The sequence below is a fragment of the Eptesicus fuscus genome, chromosome 3 (assembly GCF_027574615.1).
Source record: "Eptesicus fuscus isolate TK198812 chromosome 3, DD_ASM_mEF_20220401, whole genome shotgun sequence".
In the NCBI taxonomy this organism is placed as follows: domain Eukaryota; kingdom Metazoa; phylum Chordata; class Mammalia; order Chiroptera; family Vespertilionidae; genus Eptesicus; species Eptesicus fuscus.
Window position 1 is genome coordinate 72,066,728 of NC_072475.1, and position 23,367 is coordinate 72,090,094.

At 38.1% G+C, this 23,367-nt stretch overlaps 1 protein-coding gene across 2 annotated transcripts in view; it reads right to left on the reverse strand.

Annotated features, from left to right (window-relative positions):
• BBX (BBX high mobility group box domain containing) overlaps positions 1-23,367 on the reverse strand; it is a 302,011-nt gene that overhangs the window by 97,584 nt on the left and 181,060 nt on the right. For both annotated transcript variants that reach the window (XM_028134856.2, XM_054714012.1), the window contains 2 exons: positions 16,993-17,163; positions 4,227-4,469 (listed from right to left, as the gene is read on the reverse strand). In XM_028134856.2, coding sequence (XP_027990657.2) covers positions 4,227-4,469; positions 16,993-17,154 — 405 coding nt within the window. In that variant the 5' untranslated portion in view covers positions 17,155-17,163. The remainder of the gene's footprint in view (positions 1-4,226; positions 4,470-16,992; positions 17,164-23,367) is intronic.

Genomic DNA, 23,367 nt, shown 5'->3' on the forward strand with positions numbered 1-23,367 from the left:
TATTAGAATAAAGGAATCGAGAAAAAAGCAAGCGAGTGCAAAGGGTTAAAAGAATTTCAAAAAGGACCAGTTAGAAATTAAGCACATACTAACTGAAGTAAAGAATAATTTATAAGGATTCAAAAAATCAAGGATTTAGAATATGAGGAAGCAAAAAACACAATCAATCAACAAATGCATGCATTCGGCCTCATGTCTCTGATTCTACACAAAAGAAGGAAGAGTGTATTATAAAGGTCATTAAAAATTGCCTTGACTTCCAGGATTCTCCCTCGTCTTTGCACTGATCCCATTCAAAGTGAAGGTCAAGATATGTGATCCTCTAAACTTACTGTGAATTAATTATAACTATTAGTTTAAGTGAATAATGGATGGTTCCAGCAATATCCTAGGCAATAAGAAAGACTTGTATTACTATATTTGTAAGAGTACATAAAGATATTAAAAGTAAAACTATTTCTGCATGTCCCAACAGGCAGTCACAGTCAGAAATCAGAACCTGGGAACAGCCACAACACTTGCACCATCATGCAAGGAAAGGGTCAGAGAAAGTTCTAGCAGGTAAAAATAAATAAATCTCTCTAAAGTTATATTAATTATTATTCACTGCTGGTTTTAGAATATGTTTCTTTTAAAAACAAAAAGGAAAAAATTAAGTATTTCTTACTCTATTGATAATGACAGCATTCACATTCACAGTCAACTATGCTGAAAGAATATGTCTTGTTTTAATAGGGAACACACTTTAAATTGGTGTTTAAAATTGAAAGATTACACATAGCAAGCAATTATAAAAATGACAGGCTGAGGGGGACCTTGAGGAACTGAGAACATATTTATCACTAGCAACCACCACAAGACCTGGTACCTTGAAGCAATAAGTTTTTGTTTATTAAACTGATATTCCAATTCAGACTGCAATATTCACACAAAAAAAACAACATCACAATTACCTGCAACTTAATGTAATTTCAAAACCATTTAGTAAATAAATTGAAAGAAAGAAGTATCACTTATGAATAGCAACCAATCCTATAATGATTTTGGAAGTAGTTGAATTATCCACACTGTGCACTGGAAACAAGATAACATTTAATAAGAACATATATAAACTAGGTAAGAAGCAAGATAAATAATCAGTTATGATCATCTCCTGTAGTATATTGCAGGGGACCACCTTAACAATTTCACTACAGCACCACTATGGCAAATATTATAACCCTAATTAAGTAATTAGTAAGGGATTTCCTGTATAAAAATAATACCTCCTCTCTTTAAAAGTGGCCACCTTGTTGAGTTGGTAAATTAGCAGTAGTTGGGATAAATAATATACTTGGTACAGGCTGCTTGTTATCCAAATACAGCAATCCAAAAACAAACTCAACTGTTTAATTATAGGAGGCTAATGCAGGTCCCTATGAGGTTTCAGATAATTGTTTATTTTACCATATAAGCATGAATGACTATGAAAAGATCTAAAGCTATTCAATGAGAAAGTTTTACTATGTATTGTTAAGCTAGTGGGAATCTACTGAAACATTTAAAACCATGTAGGCTACTGGAATTGATTTTAAACTTTCTAGATGCTCTACATAGTTAAAATCCTGTTTCTAACAGTAGTCAATTCCTAAAGCCTATGTGAGCATTAATTACATAGCATATAGGCAGGCTAATCATTTACTCTGGATTCAAATTTCCCTGAACATTGCCTAAGAAATTTTTATGTTCCATGTTACCTTGTTAAACAACTCAATAAAACCACAGCAATTAAAATAATTATTTTCCACACACTGAGATGTCTAATAACGTGTCACCTGAAACAGTGTATTTTGCCACCTACTGGTTCATCTTTTCACAGATTTAACCAAATACTTGGGTGACAGGGTTTTCATGATTCATGAATCAAGAGTGTTTGCAAGTGGCAACACTGAAGAAATAAAGTTAGAATTAGTCTTTTCAGGTTTAATCACAATGATATTGCTTTCCTGTACAATGAACTCTTGTTAATTTCAGGTTAATTTAGTAACAGACGAGTGTATAATTTTTTAAGAAGTTTAGTCACTGCTATCATTATAGAACGAATGTCCAACCTCTCTGAATAGCCTTCCTGCACGGAAATGCTTCTCACAAACTACTGCCTACACATTGTTAACATGCATGCACACACATTGTTAACATGCATGCACACATCACTGTACATCCTATTCCACTGCCACTTATCATTTACTGGTTTTAAATATTCATGCTGCACTACCTACAAAACAGAAACAAATCAAAGCATATCTCTTGATAGCTCTATATATTACAAAATCAAAAAATGTTAGAGCTGGAAGGGATACAAATTTTTTGTCCAACTTCCTCATCTATCCTCTCTAATAAAAGAGAAATATGCAAATTAACCACCTCTCCGCTACATAAACCATGCCCACCAGCCAAACCACGCCCACCAGCCAATCAGGGCGAGTATGTAAATTAACCCCAACCAAGATGGATACCAGAAGGGAGGCTTGGGTTTCCCTGGCAACAGAGGAAGCCAAGCTTTCCACACACTCTGGTGGGCCCCGGCCTCCACTCAAGGATACAAAGTTTCAATTATAGAAGGTAAACAAATGCAAACAGAAATGGCGGCAGCCAAGGATCGAGCAGGAGGCTTGGCTCTGCTCCAGGCTACAAAGTTTCAATTGTAGAAGGTAAATAAATTCCAGATACCAGGGCCTCTGCTTGGGTCGCCAGGGGCGTGGCTGGCCTGCAAACCACCACAGGCCCCTCGCCCAGGCCTCTCCACACCCCAAGGGAACCCCACCCTGATCCAGGACACCCTTCAGGGCTAACCAGCTGGTCCCCACCCATGCACCATGCCTCTATCCTACCTAATAAAAGAGTAATATGCAGATTGACCATCACTCCAACACACAAGATCAAGATAGCTGCCACTATGTGGTCAAAGATCCTGCCCCCATGTGGACACAAGATGGCCACCACAAGATGGTCAGCAGGAGAGGGCAGTTGGGAGGGACCAGGCCTGCAAGGGAAGGCAGTTGAGAGGAACCAGGCCTGCAAGGGAGGGCAGTTGAGGGCAACCAGGCCTGCAAGGGAGGGCAGTTGGGAGGGACCAGGCCTGCAAGGGAGGGCAGTTGGAGGCGATCAACCCTGCAGAGGAGGGCAGTTAGGGGTGACCAGGCCGGCAGAGGAGGGAAGTTGGGGGCAAACAGGCTGGCAGGGGAGCAGTTAAACATCAATCAGGCTGGCATGGGAGTGGTTAGGGGGTGATCAGGCTGGCAGGCAGAAGCGGATAGGGGAAATCAGGAAGGCAGGCAGGCGAGCAGTTAGGAGCCAGCAGTCCTGGATTGTCAGAGGGATGTCTGGTGGGATCGGGCCTAAATGGGCAGTCGGACATCTCTCGAGGGTTCCCAGATTGGAGAGTGTGCAAGCTGGGCTGAGAGACACCCCCCCCCCGCCCCCGTGCACGAATTTTGTGCACTGGGCCTCTAGTATATATATAAAAGGCTAATATGCAAAGTATCCCCTTGGGAGTTTGATTGGAAAAATGGGAGTTTGATCACTCGCTATGACATGTGCTGACCACCAGGGGGCAGCACGGAACATGTGGGTTGAGCAGCAGCAGTGGCAGGGCGCTGAAGGAATGAGGGAAGGAGGAGGTGGGGATGCAGGGAGGCAGGAACCTGATTGGCCCTGAATGCTGGCCAGGCCTAGGGACCCTACCTGTGCACAAATTTCATGCATTGGGCCTGTAGTTCTAACATAAAAAGAAGAAAGCTGAGACCCAGAGATTGACTTAGATACTGTCACAAAGTTAAATAGCATCAGAACTTGATCAACTCTTTCCAATGACACAACCAGAGTAATCTAAGATTGTTATCTTTACCACAGGCACTTCCTGACAGCAGAAGCTGAGTTCCTAGAAAAACTATTTAAAAAAAAACATTCCTTAATAAATCACCATTCATAAAAATCAATCCACTCTATCAATCAGTAGAGTACATACAATGAGAAAAAAACCTCTTGGTAATAGATTGTTCTTGGCACTCCACTAGTGTTTGAAAGGTGAACTCAGAACTCAGAAATAGGAACAAACCTCTTACATTTTCTCTTAACAGCTAATTCAGGATTCACCTTCCTGCTGCTGGGCCTTCATATTTGCTGACTGAGGAATATGGGATTGATTGCTCACAACCACACCTTAAAACCTTGTTATTGGAACCTACCTCCTTGGCCATGTCTGTGTATTTTTGCTTTTCCTTCGGATCAAGAACAGCCCACCAATCAGCCAGTATCTTGGTAGCACCTCGGTTATCAAGCCTGGGGTGTTTCTGACGTACAAGGGAGCGATGGCGTTTGCAAAATAAGAGAAATGCATTCATTGGTCTCCGGGCTCGCTGCTCTGGTGATTCATCATCTTCAGTCTCAGCAACATCTTGCTCTAGGCCATCAGCCCTAAGAAGTTGAACCTATTACCAAACAAACAAAAGCCAAATGTGTAACACATCCTGGATGGTTTTGCTTTAACAATTAGTCTTGGTTTACAAATTGTATTCTTTTTAGCTCCATTTAAACAACTTAAAAATTGAGAAAAAAATTATTTAAAAAAATTATTAACCAGTTAGTGGTTGGTCAACAACGTCTGATGTATCCTTCTGCTTAGTTTCTACAGTAACCTGAGCATATGTATTACAGCATATATTATATTGTGTTGTATTTGCTTACACAGCACCTAGCTCAATGTCTGGTGTAACATTAGTACTTAACTGTTGAATGAATAAATCCATTCTGTGGTATATGGGTCTCAAGATTAACAAAAATATTCACATAAAGCACACAAATATTAAGAGTTGTCTTTCTCCTCTTTATAAAGTGCTTTCCTATGGCCAATAACATGAAAATGTTTAACATGAAAATAGATAATAAAAACCTAAATACAATATTCAATGTTTATGTGCACATCATAAGTAGACCTTCCTACTGTGAAAAGCAAAATAGACATGTAATATTTTTGAAAGAATAACTACATTGTACATTTTCAAGCTTATAAATATTTTCCTGTCTAGTGAAATACTATGGTAATAGGAATAAACTCATCCAGACCTAAACCTTCAAAATCAGTTCTGAATCCTCCCTTCTTCTAAGCATTTCATTTCATTCGAGGTCTTCAAGGACTCTGCAAAGCTCTGATCCTGTCCACTGCATCTGTGCAAGGAGGTAGGTTCTCACTGCTACTTTACTAACTCCACTCCAGCCAATGGCCTGGTCTTCCTGCTTTTAACCTCTTATAAATACTTCCTGCATCTCGCTGAAGATTAAATTTCTTAAAGCATATCTCTGATCACAGAATCTCACAATATATTAGCATCATCAATCATCTAATTCTAAATTGTGATTTTATAATATATCTTAGAAACATTGCAACCATGAACAGAAGTCCAGAATGCTTACTAAAAGCATTTCTTTAATTTGTTGTTTCATAGTTAAAATCAAGAAGATCAAGGTTGCTGTTAGTCTGCATTGTACAGTAGGGCAGTAGTTCTTAAACTTGGGTGGGCACTGAAATCCTCAAAGGTCTTATTAAAACAGATGGTTAGGTCCCATTCCCAGAGTTTCTGACTCTGTAGATCTGGAGTTGGCCTTATTAATTTGTATTTCTAACAAGTTCCCAGCTGATGCTGATGCTGCTGGTCTGAAAATCACACTTGGAGAACCACTATATAAGGCAACCATATTCTTTTATATACAGATAAGATACTCTAGGACAAATCACTAGCTTAATCTAATGTAGTATTTTTTAAAAAGTCTTTTAAGTTTAAAGTAAGTATTGCAAATGCATTTAATTAACCATCAATTATTTTCAAACACAAATAGTATAGAATAAACTTTAAATCATAGCAATCTGATTTGGAAATCCATTATAGATTATTATTGGATTGAAGGCTACAGGTTTGTTTTTCTTATTACGTATACAATTATTAATAATAATTTGAATATTCAAGCAATACTTATTTAGCATTCTGAAACTAAGAAGCTAAAGAAAAACCAGGCATTAAAAAATGTATTATGGGGAGAAAAATGGCGGCTGAAGAGGCTGGCCTGTTGTGCACCTCATTCCAGGGCCAAACTGGAAATACATCTATATTGGAGCACATCCAGCTGGAATTACCAACTGAGGTCCAGCTGAGGAGGAGACATATCAAGGAAGGACAGAAAACACCTGGAGACTCTATCTCTCTCTCCCTCTCGCTTCCTCTCTGAAATCAAGAAAACATCTGGAGACTGGTAGGAAGGGCAAGGTCCTGAGGAGCTGACCCAGGAGGGTCTGTTCCCTCAGAAGACAGAGGCCCCGAACACAGGCTGGGCTCTACAGCCTAGAGCACCAGAGCCCATACCAGCAACCCACGTAATGTCCACCATGAAAGGCGATAGACCTGCTGGCCGCGACAGAGCCTGGAGCCATGGAACAGAGCCAGTAGGAAAGAAAGCCACAGTTTCCTTTTGTTTCCTTTGGTTTTCTTTCTTTGTGCCCCCCGTACCCCCCACACGCGCGCACAGACACACACACACACACACACACACACACACACACACACACACACACACCCAGCACAGGAGTTTTCATTTGCAGCTACTCACCCAAGGTTTTGGGGCAGGGGGGAGATGCGGACTTGAGGTGCCTAAGTAGAGGCTGGGGTGGGAAGCATTGCAGGAAGACTTCGAAAAACAGCATCCAGGAACATTTGGTAATAGGCCCCCAAAACCAAAACGGCCATTTTTCCCGAGAGGAGCTAGCTGCTCCCAGAAGTGGCAGGGCAGGAAAAGAAAAAAACACAAAACCCCGCCCTAGGTGATACAGCTTGCCCCACCCTCAGGAGCCCTGCATGCCATACCCTGCATTTTGACCTTTTCAGAGGACACAAAATCAGAGGCTAAGTTTACAGGTTTGAATAGTTTCAAGGAGCCTTCAGCAACTGGACTGAAGGAGGGGCCATCCACCTCACTAACCTGGGAACCATACTGATACTTTCCCCACACGGGAGAACTGATAGGTTTCCAGCCTACCCTTTAGTCTACATGCAAGATACAAGGATCTCTGTCAAGCCAAAGACAGAGTAATATTTTGGGCCACTCACTGAGGAATAGCTCTTGGACAGGGAAACAATACCCACCACATTCCCTGAAAGCTAAACTCTCTCCTGCCTAAAGCCCTTTCAGAAAGGGAGTTTTTAGTGACTGAGATTGACAGCTGGCTAGCAGGCAAAGGCAGGCAGAGGCCAGACCTGGCAACCAGGGGAAGTTTGCTGGCCTGGGCCCCATGGTGCTAACAAAACTACTCGAGAGGGCAGATTGGCCCCTCATGCTTGCAACAAAGGCCTCTGGGGACAGACACAAACGGCAGAACGGTAGATCGCTTGGAGAGTCAAGCAGGCTGCTGAAAGCCAAAGACCATCACTGACAGTGGTTAGCACCTAAGTACCTGACGGGAAACCCAGAATTAGCAGACAGAACCTAAGAGTGGGATCCAAAGCGAGCTCCCGAGGGGCACTAAACTCCGCTGACAAGAAGGCCACTTCAGTTGTTTTTTTAAAACTTTTTTCCCCCTTTTTCTCTACTGTTTTCTCTTTTTTCTTCTCTTTTCTTATTTTTCTCTTTCCTTTCTTTTGTACCTTTTTAAAATCTATCTTCTTTATCTGCTTTATTGATTGTTATTATTCTAGTCTCTGTTGTTTTGTTCATCTATCTAATTTACCTCTTTCCTTTTCCGAATCAAATTTTTTTTTCATTGGTCTTTTTTCACTACTCATTTTTTCCCCCTCTCTTTCTTTTTCTCCTGCTTTCTCATCTTGTTTATTTTATTTTAGGTCTATCTGTTATCTCCTCTATTTTCCTTTTCCAATTTTCTTTCTTGTCATTTCTTTTCTCCTTCCTTTATTTTAAACCCTTTTCCTTTCCCTACTCCTCTAATTGTTTATATGCATTTTCTTTATTTCAGCATCTCATCTACATATTTAGCCCTTCCTTTTCTAATTGTGTTTATGCTTTTTTTTTGTTTTGTTTTCTCCTCATATTTTTTCTTGCTCTCTTTTCTCTTTCCTAATGCTCTGTTCTCTGGTGGTTGCTTTTGTTGATGCTGTATTGGTATCATGTACATTTCTGTTTTGTTTCTCTTGGTTCGTGTTTTGTTGTGTTGTATTTTGTTCTGTTTGGTCAGCACCTCCACAACAGCTCCCAAGATGTGGTTAGGGGTGAGCCACATAGTCAGCCAGCCTGAAAGAAGACTCCATCCACAAATGGGACAATAACATTCAAGACCCAATCACAATAAGAGAATCCAAATATCTGAAGTAAGAGGCTTTCTTAGAGCACCCCGTTCAGGAGATCTAAGGAAATGCACCATGGGGTCCCATAAAACACCTACTACAAAAGATCACCCCACAAAATCTGAGAAGCACAGCAGTTTGATCTAATACATAGGAATAAAATGAAGGGACAGCAAAATGGAGAGACAATGAAACAATCCCCAAATAAAAGAAAAGGAGGAATTGCCAGAAAATGAACTAAATGAAATGGTGGTAAAGAATTGGTTAGATAAAAATTCAGAGTTAGTGGTAATAAGGGTGCTCAAACAATTCAGTGAGAACTACCAGCAGCTTAATATGAATTATTAGGGTCTTAATGAGAGCTACACCAACATGAAAAGAGAGCTAGAAATAAGGATCAATTGTAAATGAGGAATGCCATATCTGAAATAAAGAACACCATGGAAGAATTAAACAGTATACTAGAAGAAGCTGAGGATTGAATCAGCAAGTTAGAAGTCAAGGTAGAAAACACATATTCAGAGCAGCAAATGGGAAAAAAATTTAAAAAGCAGAAGAGTCTAAGGGAGCTTTGGGAAACATAAAAGGAAAAAAACATTTGTATTATAGGAGTACCAGAAGGAGCAGAATCTGAAAAGAAGAGAAAACTTGTTTGAAGAAATAATGAAGGAAAATTTCCCTAACTGTTGAAGGAAAAAGTCACTTAAGTTCAGGCAAAACAGAGCGTCACAATCAAGATGAACCCTAAAAGCCCCACACCTAGGCACATAATAATGAAAATGGCAAACATTAGAGACAAAGAAAGAATCTTAAAGGCTGCAAGAGAGATAGAAAGTTACCTACAAGGAAGCTCATATTTGACTGTCAGATAACTCTCCATAGAAATACTTCAGGACAGAAGGGAATGGCATGAAGTATACAAGGTAATAAAAACCAAGAAACTGAACCCAAAGCTACTCTATCCAGCAAGGCTATCATTCCAAATCAAAGATGAAATAAAGAGCTTCACAGACAAAACAAAGGCTAAAACAGTTTATTACCACCAAGCCAGCACTGCAAGAAATGCTAAAGAGACTATTGTAAGAAGAGTAAATAGAGAGAAAGAGAAGAACACAGGCATAAAGAATAAGAATGTCAATAAATAAGTACCTATCAATAATAATGTTAAATGTAAAGGGCTTAAATGCTCCAGTAAAAAGACATAGGGTAGCTGAGTGGATAAGAAAACATGACCCATATATAAGCTGACTACAAGAGACCCACCTTAGAACAAAGACTCACACAAAAGTGAAGGGATGGGGAAAAAATAAGCAAATAAAAAATGAAAAAAAGCTGGGGTGGCAATACTTATATCTGACAAAATAGACTTCAATGTGAAGGCCGTAACAAGAGATAATGAAGGCCACTTCATAATACTAAAGGGATAAATACAACAAGAGGATATAACAATGGTAAACATTTATGTACCAAATATAGGAAATTCAAAAATATATATAAAAATCCTGGAGGATTTCAAGGAAGAGATTGACAGCAACACAATCATAATTGGGGACTTTACACCCCACTGACATCACTGGAGAGTCTGCTAGACAAAAAAAATCAACAAGGAAACAGCAATCCTAAACAACACACTAGATCAGATGTAATTAATATTTTTAGAATATTTAACCCCAAAGCTATAGAATATGCATTCTTCTCAAGTGCACATGGGACATTTTCAAAGATAGACCATATGGTTAGGACACAAATTAAGTCTCTCAAGTTCAAGAAGACTGAAATCATATCAAGCATCTTCTCAGATCAAAATGGCATGAAATTAGAAATCAATTAAAACAAACAAACAAAAACACACACAAAAAAACATTCAAACACAGGGAGGCTAAATAGCATGCTACTAAATAATGAATGGGTTACAAAGAGATCAAAGAAGAAATAAAAAACATCCTGGAAACAAAGAAAAATGAACACACAACCACCCAAAATCTATGGGACACAGTGAAAGCATTCCTGAGAGGGAAGTTCATAGCACTAAAGGCCTACCTAAAAAAACAAGAAAAACTTTTCATAAATTATCTAACCCTACAACTTAAATAATTAGAAAGAGAATAAGAAAAGCCTATAATAAGTAAATGGAAGGAAATAATAAAGATCAGAGTGGAAATAAATGACATAGAGCCTAAAAAAAAAAAAAAATACAAAAGACCAACAAAACCAAGAGCCAGTTCTTTGAAAAGATAAGCAAGGTTGAGCCAGACTCAAGAAAAAAGAGAGAGGACCCAAACAACCAAAATCAGAAATGAAAAAGGTGAACAACTGACTCCACAAAAATACAAAAGATTATACAAAAAATCACACTATGAGTGACAGCATTTCAATAAACTGGACAACCTGTATGAAATGGACATATTACTAGAAAAAATACAATCTTCTAAAACTCAATCAGAAAGAATCAGAAAACCCCAATAGGCCAACAAGTACTGATGAAATTAAAGCAGTAATAATAAAAAAAAAAATTCCAGTTGGCTTCACAGGGGAATTTCACCAAACATTCAAAGAAGAACTAACACCTATCCTCCTCAAACTATTCCAAAAAATTCAACAGGAAAGAACACTATCAAGGTCTTTTTATGAGGCCAGCATTACCATAATTCCAAAACCAGAGAAAGACACTACAAAGAAAGAGAATTACAGCCCAATATCCCTTATGCTAAAATCCTCAACAAAATTTTAGCATATCGGATCCAGCAATACATTAAAAAGATCATACACCATGACCAAATGGGATTTATTCCAGGGATGCAAGGCAGGTATGATATTCTCAAATCAATAAATGTGATATATCAGATAAACAGATTTCAAGACAAAAATCACATGATTTCAATTGTTGCAGAAAAAGCATTCAACAAAATCCAACACCCTTTTCCGATAAAAACTCTCAGCAAACTGGAAATAGAGGGATCATATTTCAACATAATAAAGTCCGTATATGACAAACATACAGCCAACATCATACTCAATGGGCAAAAATTAAAACCATTTCCCCAAAGAACAAGAACAAGACAGGGGTGCCCACTTTCACCAATCCTGTTCAACATTGTACTGGAAGTCCTAGCCATAGTGATCAGAAAAAAAGAAAAGGCATCCAAATTGGAAAGGAAGATGTAAAACTGTCATTATTCACAGATGACATGTTATTGTATTTAGAAAAACCAAAAGTCCACCAAAAAAACTACTAGATTTAGTAAACGAATTCGGCAATGTAGCCAGAGACAAAATTAACACCCAGAAATCACTGGCATTTTTATACAATAATAAAGAATTCTCAGAAAGAGAACCAAAAAAAAAACAACAATCCCATTTACCATTGCAGCAACAACAACAACAAAATAAGATATTTAGGAATCAATTTAACCAAGGAGGTAAAAGACTTGTACTCTACAGGACACTGAAAAAGAGAAGAAGATATAAACAAAGTAGAAGAATATACTGTGTTCATGGATTGGTAGAATTTAACATAATTAAAATGTCCAAACTACCCAAAGCAAGCTATAGATTCAATGTAATCCCTATTAAAATACCAATGGAATATTTCACAGATCTAAAACAAACACTCCAAAAATTTATATGGAACCAAAACATACCTCGATTGGCAGCAGCAACCTTGAGAAAGAAGAACAAAGTTGGAGGGGTCACAATATCAGATATCAAGTTATACTATAAAGCCACTGTAATCAAAAGATCCTGGGACTAGGATAAGAATAGGAGTACAGACCAATGGAACAGAACAGAGAACCCAGAAATCGACCCAAGTCATTACGCTCAATTAATATTTGACAATGGAGGCAAGAGCATACAATGAAGTCAAGACAGACTCCTCAAAAAAGTGGTTTTAGGAAAATTGGACAGGTGCATATAAAAAAATGAAACTAGACTATCAGCTTACATCATACACAAGAATAAACTCAAAATGGATAAAAGATTTAAATGTTAAGTTGTGAAACCATAAAAATCTTAGAAGAAACCATAGGCAGAAAAACCTCAGACATCGCTCATTAACAATGTTTAGGGATACATCGCCTAGGGCCGTGGTCGGCAAACTGCGGCTCACGAGCCATATGCGGCTCTTTGGCCCCTTGAGTGTGGCTCTTCCACAAAATACCACGGCCTGGGTGAGTCTATTTTGAAGAAGTGGTGTTAGAAGAATTTTAAGTTTAAAAAATTTGGTTCTCAAAAGAAATTTCAATCGTTGTACTGTTGACATTTGGCTCTGTTGACTAATGAGTTTGCCGACCACTGGCCTAGGGCAAAGGAAACTAAGGAGAAAATAAATAAATGGGACTACATAAAAATAAAAAAGCTTCTATACAGCAAAAGAAACCGTCAACAAAATGAAAAGAGAGCCCACTGCATGGGAGAACATATTTGCCAATGATATATCTGATAAGGGTTAATTTCCAAAATATGTATGGAACTCATATAACTTAACTAAATGAAGAGAAACAATCCAATTGAAAATAGGCAAAGGACCTAAATAGACACTTCTCCAAAGTGGACATACAGATAGATGGCTAAGAGACATATGAAAAAATGTTCAAAGTCACTGATCATCAGAGAGATGCAAATTAAAATGACAATGAAGTATCACCTCATACCTGTCAGAATGGCTACCATCAACACAACAAATGACAAGTGCTGGGTAGGATGTGGAGAAAGGTAACCCTAGTACTTTGCTGTTGGGAATGCAGACTGGTGCAGCCATTATGGAAAACAGTATGGAGTTTCCTCAAAAAATTAAAATGGAACTGCCATTTGACTCAGTGATCCCACTTATAAGAATATATCCTAAGAAACCCGAAACACCAATCAAAAAGAATGTATGCACCCTTATGTTCACAGCGGCACAATTTACAATAGCTAAGATCTGGAAACAGCCCAAGTGTCCATCAGAAGATGAGTGGATAAAAAAGCTATGGTACAATTACACCATGGAACACTATGCATCAGTAAAAAGGAAGGATCCAATGAACAAAATAAACTAATGAATAAAATAGATACAGATTCATAGAAGCACGGAGCAGACTACTGAATCTCAGAAGGAATGGAGGAGTGGTTGGGTGGGTGGGTAGAGATCAAACAAAGAACTTATATGCATACATGTATAACCCATGGACACAGACAGTGTGTGGTGAAGGCCTGGCATGGGGGGAAGGCTAGAAGAGGTCAATGGGGGAGAAAGGGAAACAAGTGTAATACTTTCAACAATAATTTTTTTTTTTTAATGTACTATGGCCTGGCCCATGTGGCTCAGTGGTTGAGCATCAAATGACCCATGAACCAAGAGGTCATGGGTTTGATTTCCAGTCAGAGCACATACTCAGGTGCAGGCTCGATCCCCAGTTCAGGAGGTAGCTGATTGATGTTTCTCTCTCATTGATGATTCTCTCTACCCCTCTCTATAAATAAAACATATATTTTTAAATGTATTATGTAGGTTGAGGAAGTAATTACATTTCCCTTCAGAAAAGAATAACTTTTATATAGTTACTAAATTACAAAACTCAGGCTAAGAGGTAGAAAAAGAGATAAACAACAAGACCCTGGCTCAAGGAGCTCACTGTTTGGGGAGGGGAAAATAAACATATGTGAATAAATTAAAAAGCAGTATGCTGACTATAGTAAGGAGCCAGTGGAATAATGAAAGCACCAGTAGATGGGTAGAAGTACACAAAGTCTCCCTAGGAGAGGTGTTGTCTGAGTTAAATTCTGAAAGGTGAATTCGAATCTGTCAGGTAGTCAATGGGGGAACTAACAGGGATTAAGGCTCAGTGGTTTATTAAAACATCGATATGCAGTTCAATAGCAGATTAGAACAGGGATCTGGGACATGAGATTATAGAAGGTAGAAACAATTTCATGAAGTGTGTGTTCTGTCACCTAAAAACACATGCATTTAATCATGTACACAAGTGGTTTCAGAATGTAAGGGCCAATAAAAAACCTTGGGAGGGACCAACACAGATAGCCAACTTCTTATTTTGCCAAGTATGGACATAAAAAGAATGTTTTTAACTACTAAATAATAATCTTAACTAACCAAAAAATGAATCAACAAATAAATATCTGACTAAATAAGTAAAATTAAATAAAAATGAAAAACTATCTGAATTTATTTTTCTTTCAACCGAGGCTGAGTACTGTAATACTTTGCAACCAATCAATACTAGTACTAGCCCAGGATATGAAAACCCTGCTTAAATCCACAGACTTGTATTTTAAGATGAATCTTGACAGCAGTGTAGAGAATGAATTATAACAGCAAAACTAGACATAACCAAAACTAAGAGAACAGATAAAAGCTTATTCCAGCTGTCCAGGAGAGAAAGGGAACCGGGCTGAGTCAGGGCAGTAACCATGAGAATGGGTAAGTGTGATCAGAGACAATATTAATTTATGAGGTAGAACCAAGAGTGGCATCTAATTGGGTTTAAAGGTTGCAAAAGAAAGAGTGTTTATAGCTTCAGTGGCAAGACTCCTTCATACACAAAAGAACACGCTTTCTCACAGAAATTAGATCTAGTGGGAGCAGAAAGATAAGTAATGAGCAGGCAGAATTTGAAGTGGCTCTCAGTAAAGTTCTAGCTGCGATAATGAACTGAGGTATTAATATCAAGGTACTACAACTAAGAGTGTGGATGAGATCACCGGATGTGGACTGAAGAGAAGAGGATTCAATGACTTCCTTCTTTCCCTTGGTAACTGTTTACTGGGCACCTAAGATGGGCAAGGCACTGTTGCAGGTGATGCACACAGAGCAGTGAGCATACAAATTCCCTGCCCTTGCGAAGCAGAAGAGCAGCAAGACCAGCCTTCCACTTAGAAAGGATCCCTCTGGCTGCTTTGTTGAAAACAGACAGTAGAAGGGCAAGAGCAGAGGCAGAGAGAGAGAGAGAGACAACAATCTACCCTAGAAATGGTGGTGGCTTGGATCAAGTTGGTAATAGTGAAGTTGCCAGGAAGGCGTCAAACTGAAAATATATTTTGAAGGTATAGCTGATAATTTGCTGATGGGTATATGAATATGAAACTTGTACAAAAGAAAAGAGATAAGGTTTCAGGTTGCACTGATTTGAACTTTGGAGTTGCCACTTACTGGGAAAGGGAAGATGCAGGAGAATGGGGTTTGAAGAGAAATATAATGGCTTCATTTTGAACACATTCAAACTGAGATTCAGATCACATATAAATGTAAGTTCAGAATTTAGAAAAAAGCTCCGGGATAAAGACAGATATTAAAATAAGAGGCCCAGAAGAAATCAACATTTGAGAGTAGAATAATGAAGGGGCATGAACTGAAAGAAACTAGGAAAATACGTTTGAGAAGGTAGGAATAGAAATAGGAGTGAGTGATGTCATGGAAATAGGAGACAGCTTCAAGGACCAAGTGATCAACAGGTGCAAATGTGGCAGAAAGATCAAATTAAGTATAAACTTGGCAATTTCCTCAAAAATAAGGAGTAAAACCTATTTCTCTGAACAAGGAAAGAAGGAAGAAAAGATGGGTAAGGAGTGAGAAATATGCACAGGTGAGAAGAGGAGGGGAAACTGAAGAAGTCATTTGTGGTGGCCTCTATTCTCTCTGTGAAAGAGGGGGAAAGGTCAGGAGAAAAACCATAAAGGGTATCCAGAAAAGATGTCTGAGAAACAAAATAATGTTTACAATCCCAGCTGAGATGGTGGAAGAGGGAGCTGACACAAGCCAAGAACAAAAGGATGAATGGATGTCAAAGGCCTGAAGACTATTAAAAATGTGTTTATAAAATTTATAGTGATACAAAATCTGTACTAATTTATTCTTCCACTGAGCATATATCTATTCAGTACCTACTATGTGCCAGGCACCATTCTAAGTTCTAAGGAAGGAGAGGAACAAAAGAGGGGCAAGGTCTTATTGAACTATATTCCAGTATAGCAAAACAGACGTGAACAAGGACAGTTAAACACAAAGCAAATAGTCAGAAGTGCTAAGAAGGAAATCCTTTGATCTGGAATGAGATGGGTGGGAAGGAATGAAATGATGAGATACCCATCTTTTGGGGATATAGTCCTAATGATGAGGAGTTATGCCAAGATCTGGAAGAATATGTGGCTTTCTAAGGCCACCTGCATGGCTGTGTGTCTTTCTAAACAAGACTGGGATGCTCAAGTGTGAGTCCAGAGAAGGGGACTTGAAGGACTGACTGCCACCGAGGCTTGGTGGGGTGAGAGCAGCCAGATGCCTCAGAGATGAGGACCTGAACAGCTCTGAGACTGCTATGGTGGCAGGGCCAGGCTGGAAGCAATAAAAGAGGCCAGAGGGGCCAACAGGTGGGTGCCAGGTGAGCAAACCAAATTCTCTGAATTATCCCCATCTCTACTGCATCTTCATATTGCTTTCAAATCATTAGTTAATTGATGGAAATACTATTGAAGAAGGATCTGTTTAGTCTAAACTATTAGGAAGTACAGACATTTTGAGAATCATCAATAAAAATGTAGATTAAGTAATTAAATAGGATTCATGTTACACAGACTTTCAGAAATGCATCTTTCACACCATAGGCGTTCACTGAAGTTTCTAGGATAAATGCTTAAATAAACTTAAAACTTCTATAATAAATAGAGGAATTGCCTTATCAATATCCTCCTCTTCGTCTTCCTCTTCCTCCTCTTCTGAAAAGTCAAGAAGTTTCTTGGCCAGCAGCGGATGCCACTGAAGACACTTCCGCTTTGGTCGTTTTCCAGCCCCTTCTCCTTCTGCTGAATGATCTTTATTTCTATTACTGCCTTTCATTACTGTGACCTGTGGGAAGGGAAAAAGGGAGAGAAACAGAAGTCAAAGTAAATTTGATTACAATTAGTTTATTTAGCTTCCTTAGCTTTAATTGGACTGTAGTTCTATTATTTATTTATTTATTTATTTATTTATTTATTTATTTATTGTTTTCTGTGTTGAATTATAGTTTTAATGACTAAAGGGCCTACCAACTCAGGCGTTTCCTGAATTCAGTAAGAATTCTAAGTACATAAATCAAGCATTCATTTTATTGTGCCAAATTAAACTAATAAAATTTTCCTTTTATGAAATCTACTTTCTTGTACTCTGTAACTTCAGAACTCAAAACCCAAATACAGTATTAGGATGATTACAAATTGCTGTCACCCATTCATAGTTATTCAGGGCAGTGTTCTCAGTTCCCCACCAGAGAAACGTGGAACATGCTCCCAGGAGAGCAGAGGTGCTCACAAAAGGTCCTCTATACCTTCTCTATGGCTCCCATTATAATCTACATAAATTTTGCATTTTACATTATGATAAATGTGAGACTGAAATTATTATTAAATAAGATGAATACTTTGTAGGAATAAAATGTTTTGGATTTAAAATAAAACTTTCATAAAATGACACCTTTTGTTGTTGTTAACCCTCACCTGAGGATATTTTTTTCTATTGGTTTTCAAAGAGAGGGAGGGGGGAGAGAGAGAGAGAAGCACTGATGTGAGAGAGAGACATTGATTGCCTCTCACACATGCCCTGACCTGAGGGTCGAACTTGCAACCCAGGTACATGCCCTTGATGGGGAATGGAACCAGCAACTCTTTGGTGTGCAGGCCAACACTCCAACTACTGAGCAACACCGGCCAGGACTGACACACATTTGTCAAAAGCGAGTTATGTGCAGCCTCTAAGGACACAGTGCAGGAATACTGTAGTTCAGTCAGTGGAGTGAGTAGCCTCAGTACCCACCTGCAATACACAAATCGCAAATCCCTTGTCTCTCCATTACATACATGCTGCAATCAGTGACAAAGTTTTACTCCCTGTTTTTTTCCCCCCTTAATGGGTGATTCGCTGAAACAGCTAGGCAACAGTCAGGCCATGAATGTGACAAAATCTTTTAGGAGCCCAAAATTCTACATTACTTTTCAATGACTAAAAAAAAGTTTTTCTCATCAATAAAACCAACACATATATTGTAAAAGTGAAAACAGCATAAAATGAGGTTTACCTATATCATCATGTCCAGCCCCAAAGTCCAGAGGTAAACTATAAATGTTGAATTTCTTACATACTTTATCACAATGTTTGATTTTTCATTCATGCATTTGAAGTAACAATATACAAATTATGGTTTAAACATACTCATGCAAACATTCAAATAATAAAGTTAAAGTTAAATGCCACCAATTTAAATGGTTCATGCTGACAATCACAAACACAAATGCAGTTGCTGAAAACACAGGATAGTGATCTTTTTTGGTCAGTGTAAGTTTGTCTTGGTCCAAATGCTTGAAAAGTAATATCAATAAACTTTTAAGGCCATGTTTCTAAAACTGGGGCCCACATATAGTTTCAAGATGAACCCAGTTCTCACGCCTTCAAAACAATATGGCATCGGCAAATTTATCCTTCCTTAATTATTTCTGTATTTGGGGTCATGCTTAGGTCTTCAAATTAAAAATAATAACAATAATAGTAATAATAATGTTCCTTCTAGAACTTGTATGATTTCATCATTTAAAAAATTTAAGTATTTGACCTGGAATTCATTCTGACAAAAGGAGTGAGGAAGAAAAATAGCTTCTCCTTTTTTTCTAAATAATAACTGTTCCAACACCATTTATTAAATAATTCAGGTTTCTCCCATTCCTGTGAAATGCCACTTTTATCCTATCCTAAATTGCCACAGGTGTATGAGTCTATTTCTAAATTTTCTTCTGTATTATCAACACCACCACCCCCCTCTTACCTGTCTTGCCTATCCTATCCAATTTTAATATCCTTAAAGACTACATCATTCTGTACCTTTTTAATATACAAATATAACAAATAAACATAGCCGTTAATATTTTTAAATTTCCTATATCATACTCTTTTCTCTAAGTCAGAGTATCTTGATCATTCTCATTTGGGAATAACTATGTCATATTCCAAAATAAGAATGTATCACAATTTAACCAAATATTCCACTATTGGTGAACATTCAAATTATTTCTTGTGTTGCAATAAAAAAAAAACAACATCATTTATTAAAAATATTTTTCAAATATTTATTTTGATAATAATCCTCATTAATTTATTAAAAGCCATGTCTAGTCAAGAAAACGAGGGAGACAAAACCATGTTCCTGTGGTTTTTTAAGCAAGAAATTTCTGTTGAATATCTGAAGCAATTACAAGATTTGCGTGGCTGCCTCAAGAGTACAAGAAGTTACTGAAAACTCGAAATGGAAATACTTATCTGGTTTGCTCTTAATAAAGGAACAAAGATTTCTTGTGAACTGGTGACAGACCATTTAACAATTCCCATTTTATCTACAAATAAAACTTGGCAAGGGCAACCCAATTTCCAAAAATACCAATGTTATATATAGAGAAGAGGAAATGGTTATTTTTGTGGTGTATTAATCACTTCAGAATGAACTGCTTAAGTGATAATTAAACCCATACTTGAAGGCCCAATATTTTATGAGAAAACTTTTTTTAAAGTAAAATTTACTTTTTAAAAACTTATTGATTTTAGAGAGAGCAAAAGGGAGAGAGAAACATCAATTTGTTGCTCTACTTATTTATGCATTTACTGGTAGGTTACTGTATGTGCCCTAACCGGGAATTGAACCCGAAATCTTGGTGTATTGGGAGGACACTCAAGCCAACTGAGCTACCCAGTCAGGGCCACATCACACATTTTTATTATTTTTTAATTTTTTAATTTTTTTAGAAAATATATTTTATTGATTTTTTACAGAGAGGAATGGAGAGGGGTAGAGAGTTAGAAACATCGATGAGAGAGAAACATTGATCAGCTGCCTCCTGCACACCCCCTGCCGGGGATGTGCCCGCAACCAAGGTACATGCCCTTTAACAGAATCGAACCTGGGACCCTTCAGTCCGCAGGTCGAGGCTCTATCCACTGAGCCAAACCAGTTAGGGCGGCCTTTTTCTTGATGATCCAAGACTTTATTTATCTTCATGAGTTCAGAAGCATCCTGGCTCACCAGAACATCAAGATCAGTGTCAAAAGGTTTGTCCTAAGCAACTATATGAACTTCCATGCTGAATTTTCACAATAATTCGCTATTATTATACACTAGAATGGTTTCAAAATTAATCCCCATCTCTCTCATTCTCCTAAATTCAGATATTATTCCCTGAATGGGGAAAAGAGGGTGGTTGGGAGAGGCTGAAAATTGCTTATCACTAATATGCAGGCCAAGGTGGCACGTGGTCTGTGAGAACTACATGGACTTTGGAAGAAATCAGGATGACAAACCTAGCACAGTGCCTAGAACACAATAAGCATGGAGTAAGTATTTTTAGCCTGAATGAAAGATGAATAAATTGGAGAGAGTATACCTCAGACAAAATAGTCAAGGAAAGTGTAACTGATCTAATTAATGACAATGAAATACTTCAAACTACTAACAGTAAACTTTAATCATTTAGTTATCTAATTACATTTTAATTCCCTATGGATCTATTTTCAAAGTGTTAAAAGAAGGCAAAAGATGCCAAAACCGGTTTGGCTCAGTGGATAGAGCGTCAGTTTGCAGACTGAAAGGTCCCAGGTTCGATTCCAGTCAAGGGCATGTACCTTGGTTGCGGGCACATCCCCAGTAGGGGGTGTGCAAGAGGCAGCTGATCGATGATTCTCTCTCATCGATGTTTCTAATTCTCTATCCTCTCTGTAAAAAATCAATAAAATATATTTTTTTAAAAAGAAGGCAAAAGAGTGGGGAAAATTATGTTCCTGATTATCATTCAGATGTAATGAGAGAAGAATGCATGAAAAGACTAAGAAAAGTTGAATAAGACCAGGGCAAAGAAGGCAGAATATTGAGACTTAACCTTATCACTCACCTTATTTCAACAATGAGGAAGAGAAAAAATTGTTAATTTTTGATAGTAACAGAGAACTACCCTGGAATTATTTGACATTAAAACCCCCACAGATTGTAAAGTTTGGCTTCTTATTCTTGAACAAGAGCATATTAAGCAAACAATCTATAGGAAATAAATGGAGCAATTGACAGATTTTATTCAAAAGGGATCACTGGTCCATTCTATACTGCAATTCTAGAATAACTGAAGTCAGGTTATTTAACTATCAGTGGACTCTACTTGAAAAAACTCCGTATCAAATTATGTTGTTAAAATTGTCAAATGATGGAGGCTGAAGGCCCCTATCCAAAATATTGAATATTCATTTATCTTATAAAAACAAACCAACCCATGTGTGTCCCCTCTCTGTGCCAGGATGAGCAATTAGATACTCACTGTACTGAATTAAATTTAAGTCAACTTAGTGATAAATTAGAAAAAATACAGCAAGCCCATTCATGAAGAACTCTACTGAGCTCAATCTTCATGAGAAATTTAAAGAAGAAATATCATAGAAGAAACAATACAAAGCAAGCACCTCATTTAACAAAAGAAAAAAATGGACACTAGAGTCTGGCAGGCCTCATTTAGAATTCTGCTTCTGCCATTAACTACTTGTTATAAAGTTATTAATCTTGCTGGTACTTCCTCATATATTAAAACTGAATCGCCACTCTACTGTGAGAACACTTTTTATATAATAGCAAGTACAGACACTCAAGGTTAGTAAATTCTCCCTTTACCCACAGCTTTGTAGAGGGAGTATGGGTTTAACTGGCAGCATCTGATCCCTGAGCTCAGCCCAAAATGCTGTTCAGGAGAGCATAGATGTCTCCCATGTACAGTGGCCTCTAGTCTCAAAAACTGAAAAAGAAAGATGGAAAGTTTCCTTCTCTTTAAGTGATTTTAGTCAGAAACAGTGCTTTGGCATAGTCACATATTTTGTGAATAAGATCCTCTTAGTCTATCATCTTGTCTTATAACTTAGGCAAACAGTACACTCAATCTTTAAAACATTGTGTGAACTTAACAGTGTCACAGGAATATTTTAGAGTTTAAACTGTTTCCTAAATGGCCAATAAAATACCACTTAAATCATATGAATGAAAATTCAGATGCAATGAGACAGGTTAAGGTAGAACCACACATTCTAACCACAAGTAAGGTCTCTTCTGGGTCCAACTAAGATTACAAAGCTTCACAGCTTTCTCAGGTCTACAAAGAGGATGAAAAAAAAAAAAAAGTCCAAAGAAATGGTGACAAAGTGGTAGCCCTAGAGCTTCCATGTAAATTAGACCAACCTACTTAAAATCTTCCAAGAGTCCTGCTGCTTTCAAGACACTCCTTGCTTTCAATCTTTCAGGGTGTCCTGCTGACACAGAGGCTGGCAAACACCCCAACTCTGAAGTCTTGCTCACCCCAAAATTCTCCCGTTCTCTGTCCAAGTTCTTCTCATCCTCCAACACTTGGGTCCCATATCCCTTCCCCTCTAAAGCTTTCTGTGAAAATCTTAAGTCAAAATTTCTTGAACTTTGATTGTACTCGACGTGGTTAGCACTCACTATAGTGTTTTAGTTTTAAGTATCCCCCTGTCCTCCAACAGACTGGAACTTCTAGAGGAGGTACCATGGTTTCTTCCCTTTCTGTCCCAGTGCTTAGTTAGCACTGACTCAGGTACATAGCAGTCCCTGAAAAAGGGACTTACTGGCTTTTAATTTCCTCACCTAACCTTTACTACACGTAACAACATCCCAGAGTGACGTGTTTCTAATAATAATTTAAAAACACTACTAATACAGTTAATATGTATCAAAAACTAGTTGCTACATATTTAATATTCATTATCTCATTTATTCTCATAAGAGCACGCTGAGGCAGGTACTACTCTGAGTCCCAGATGAAGAAGCTGAGGGTAACTTGCCTATAGTCACAAACAGCAAAGTAGGAGCCTGAACCAGGGAGCCTAACTCAAGAGCCCAAAAGCTTGCCAAGGACAAGGAGCTCTAATAGAAAGCCTCCCACCTGTTGACTCTCCAGGCATCTCCCATGGACCAGAGCTTATGGGCCATGGAAATACCTCCAGAGAGCACGGAGGGGGCTGGAAAGTGAACACTTTCGGGGCACA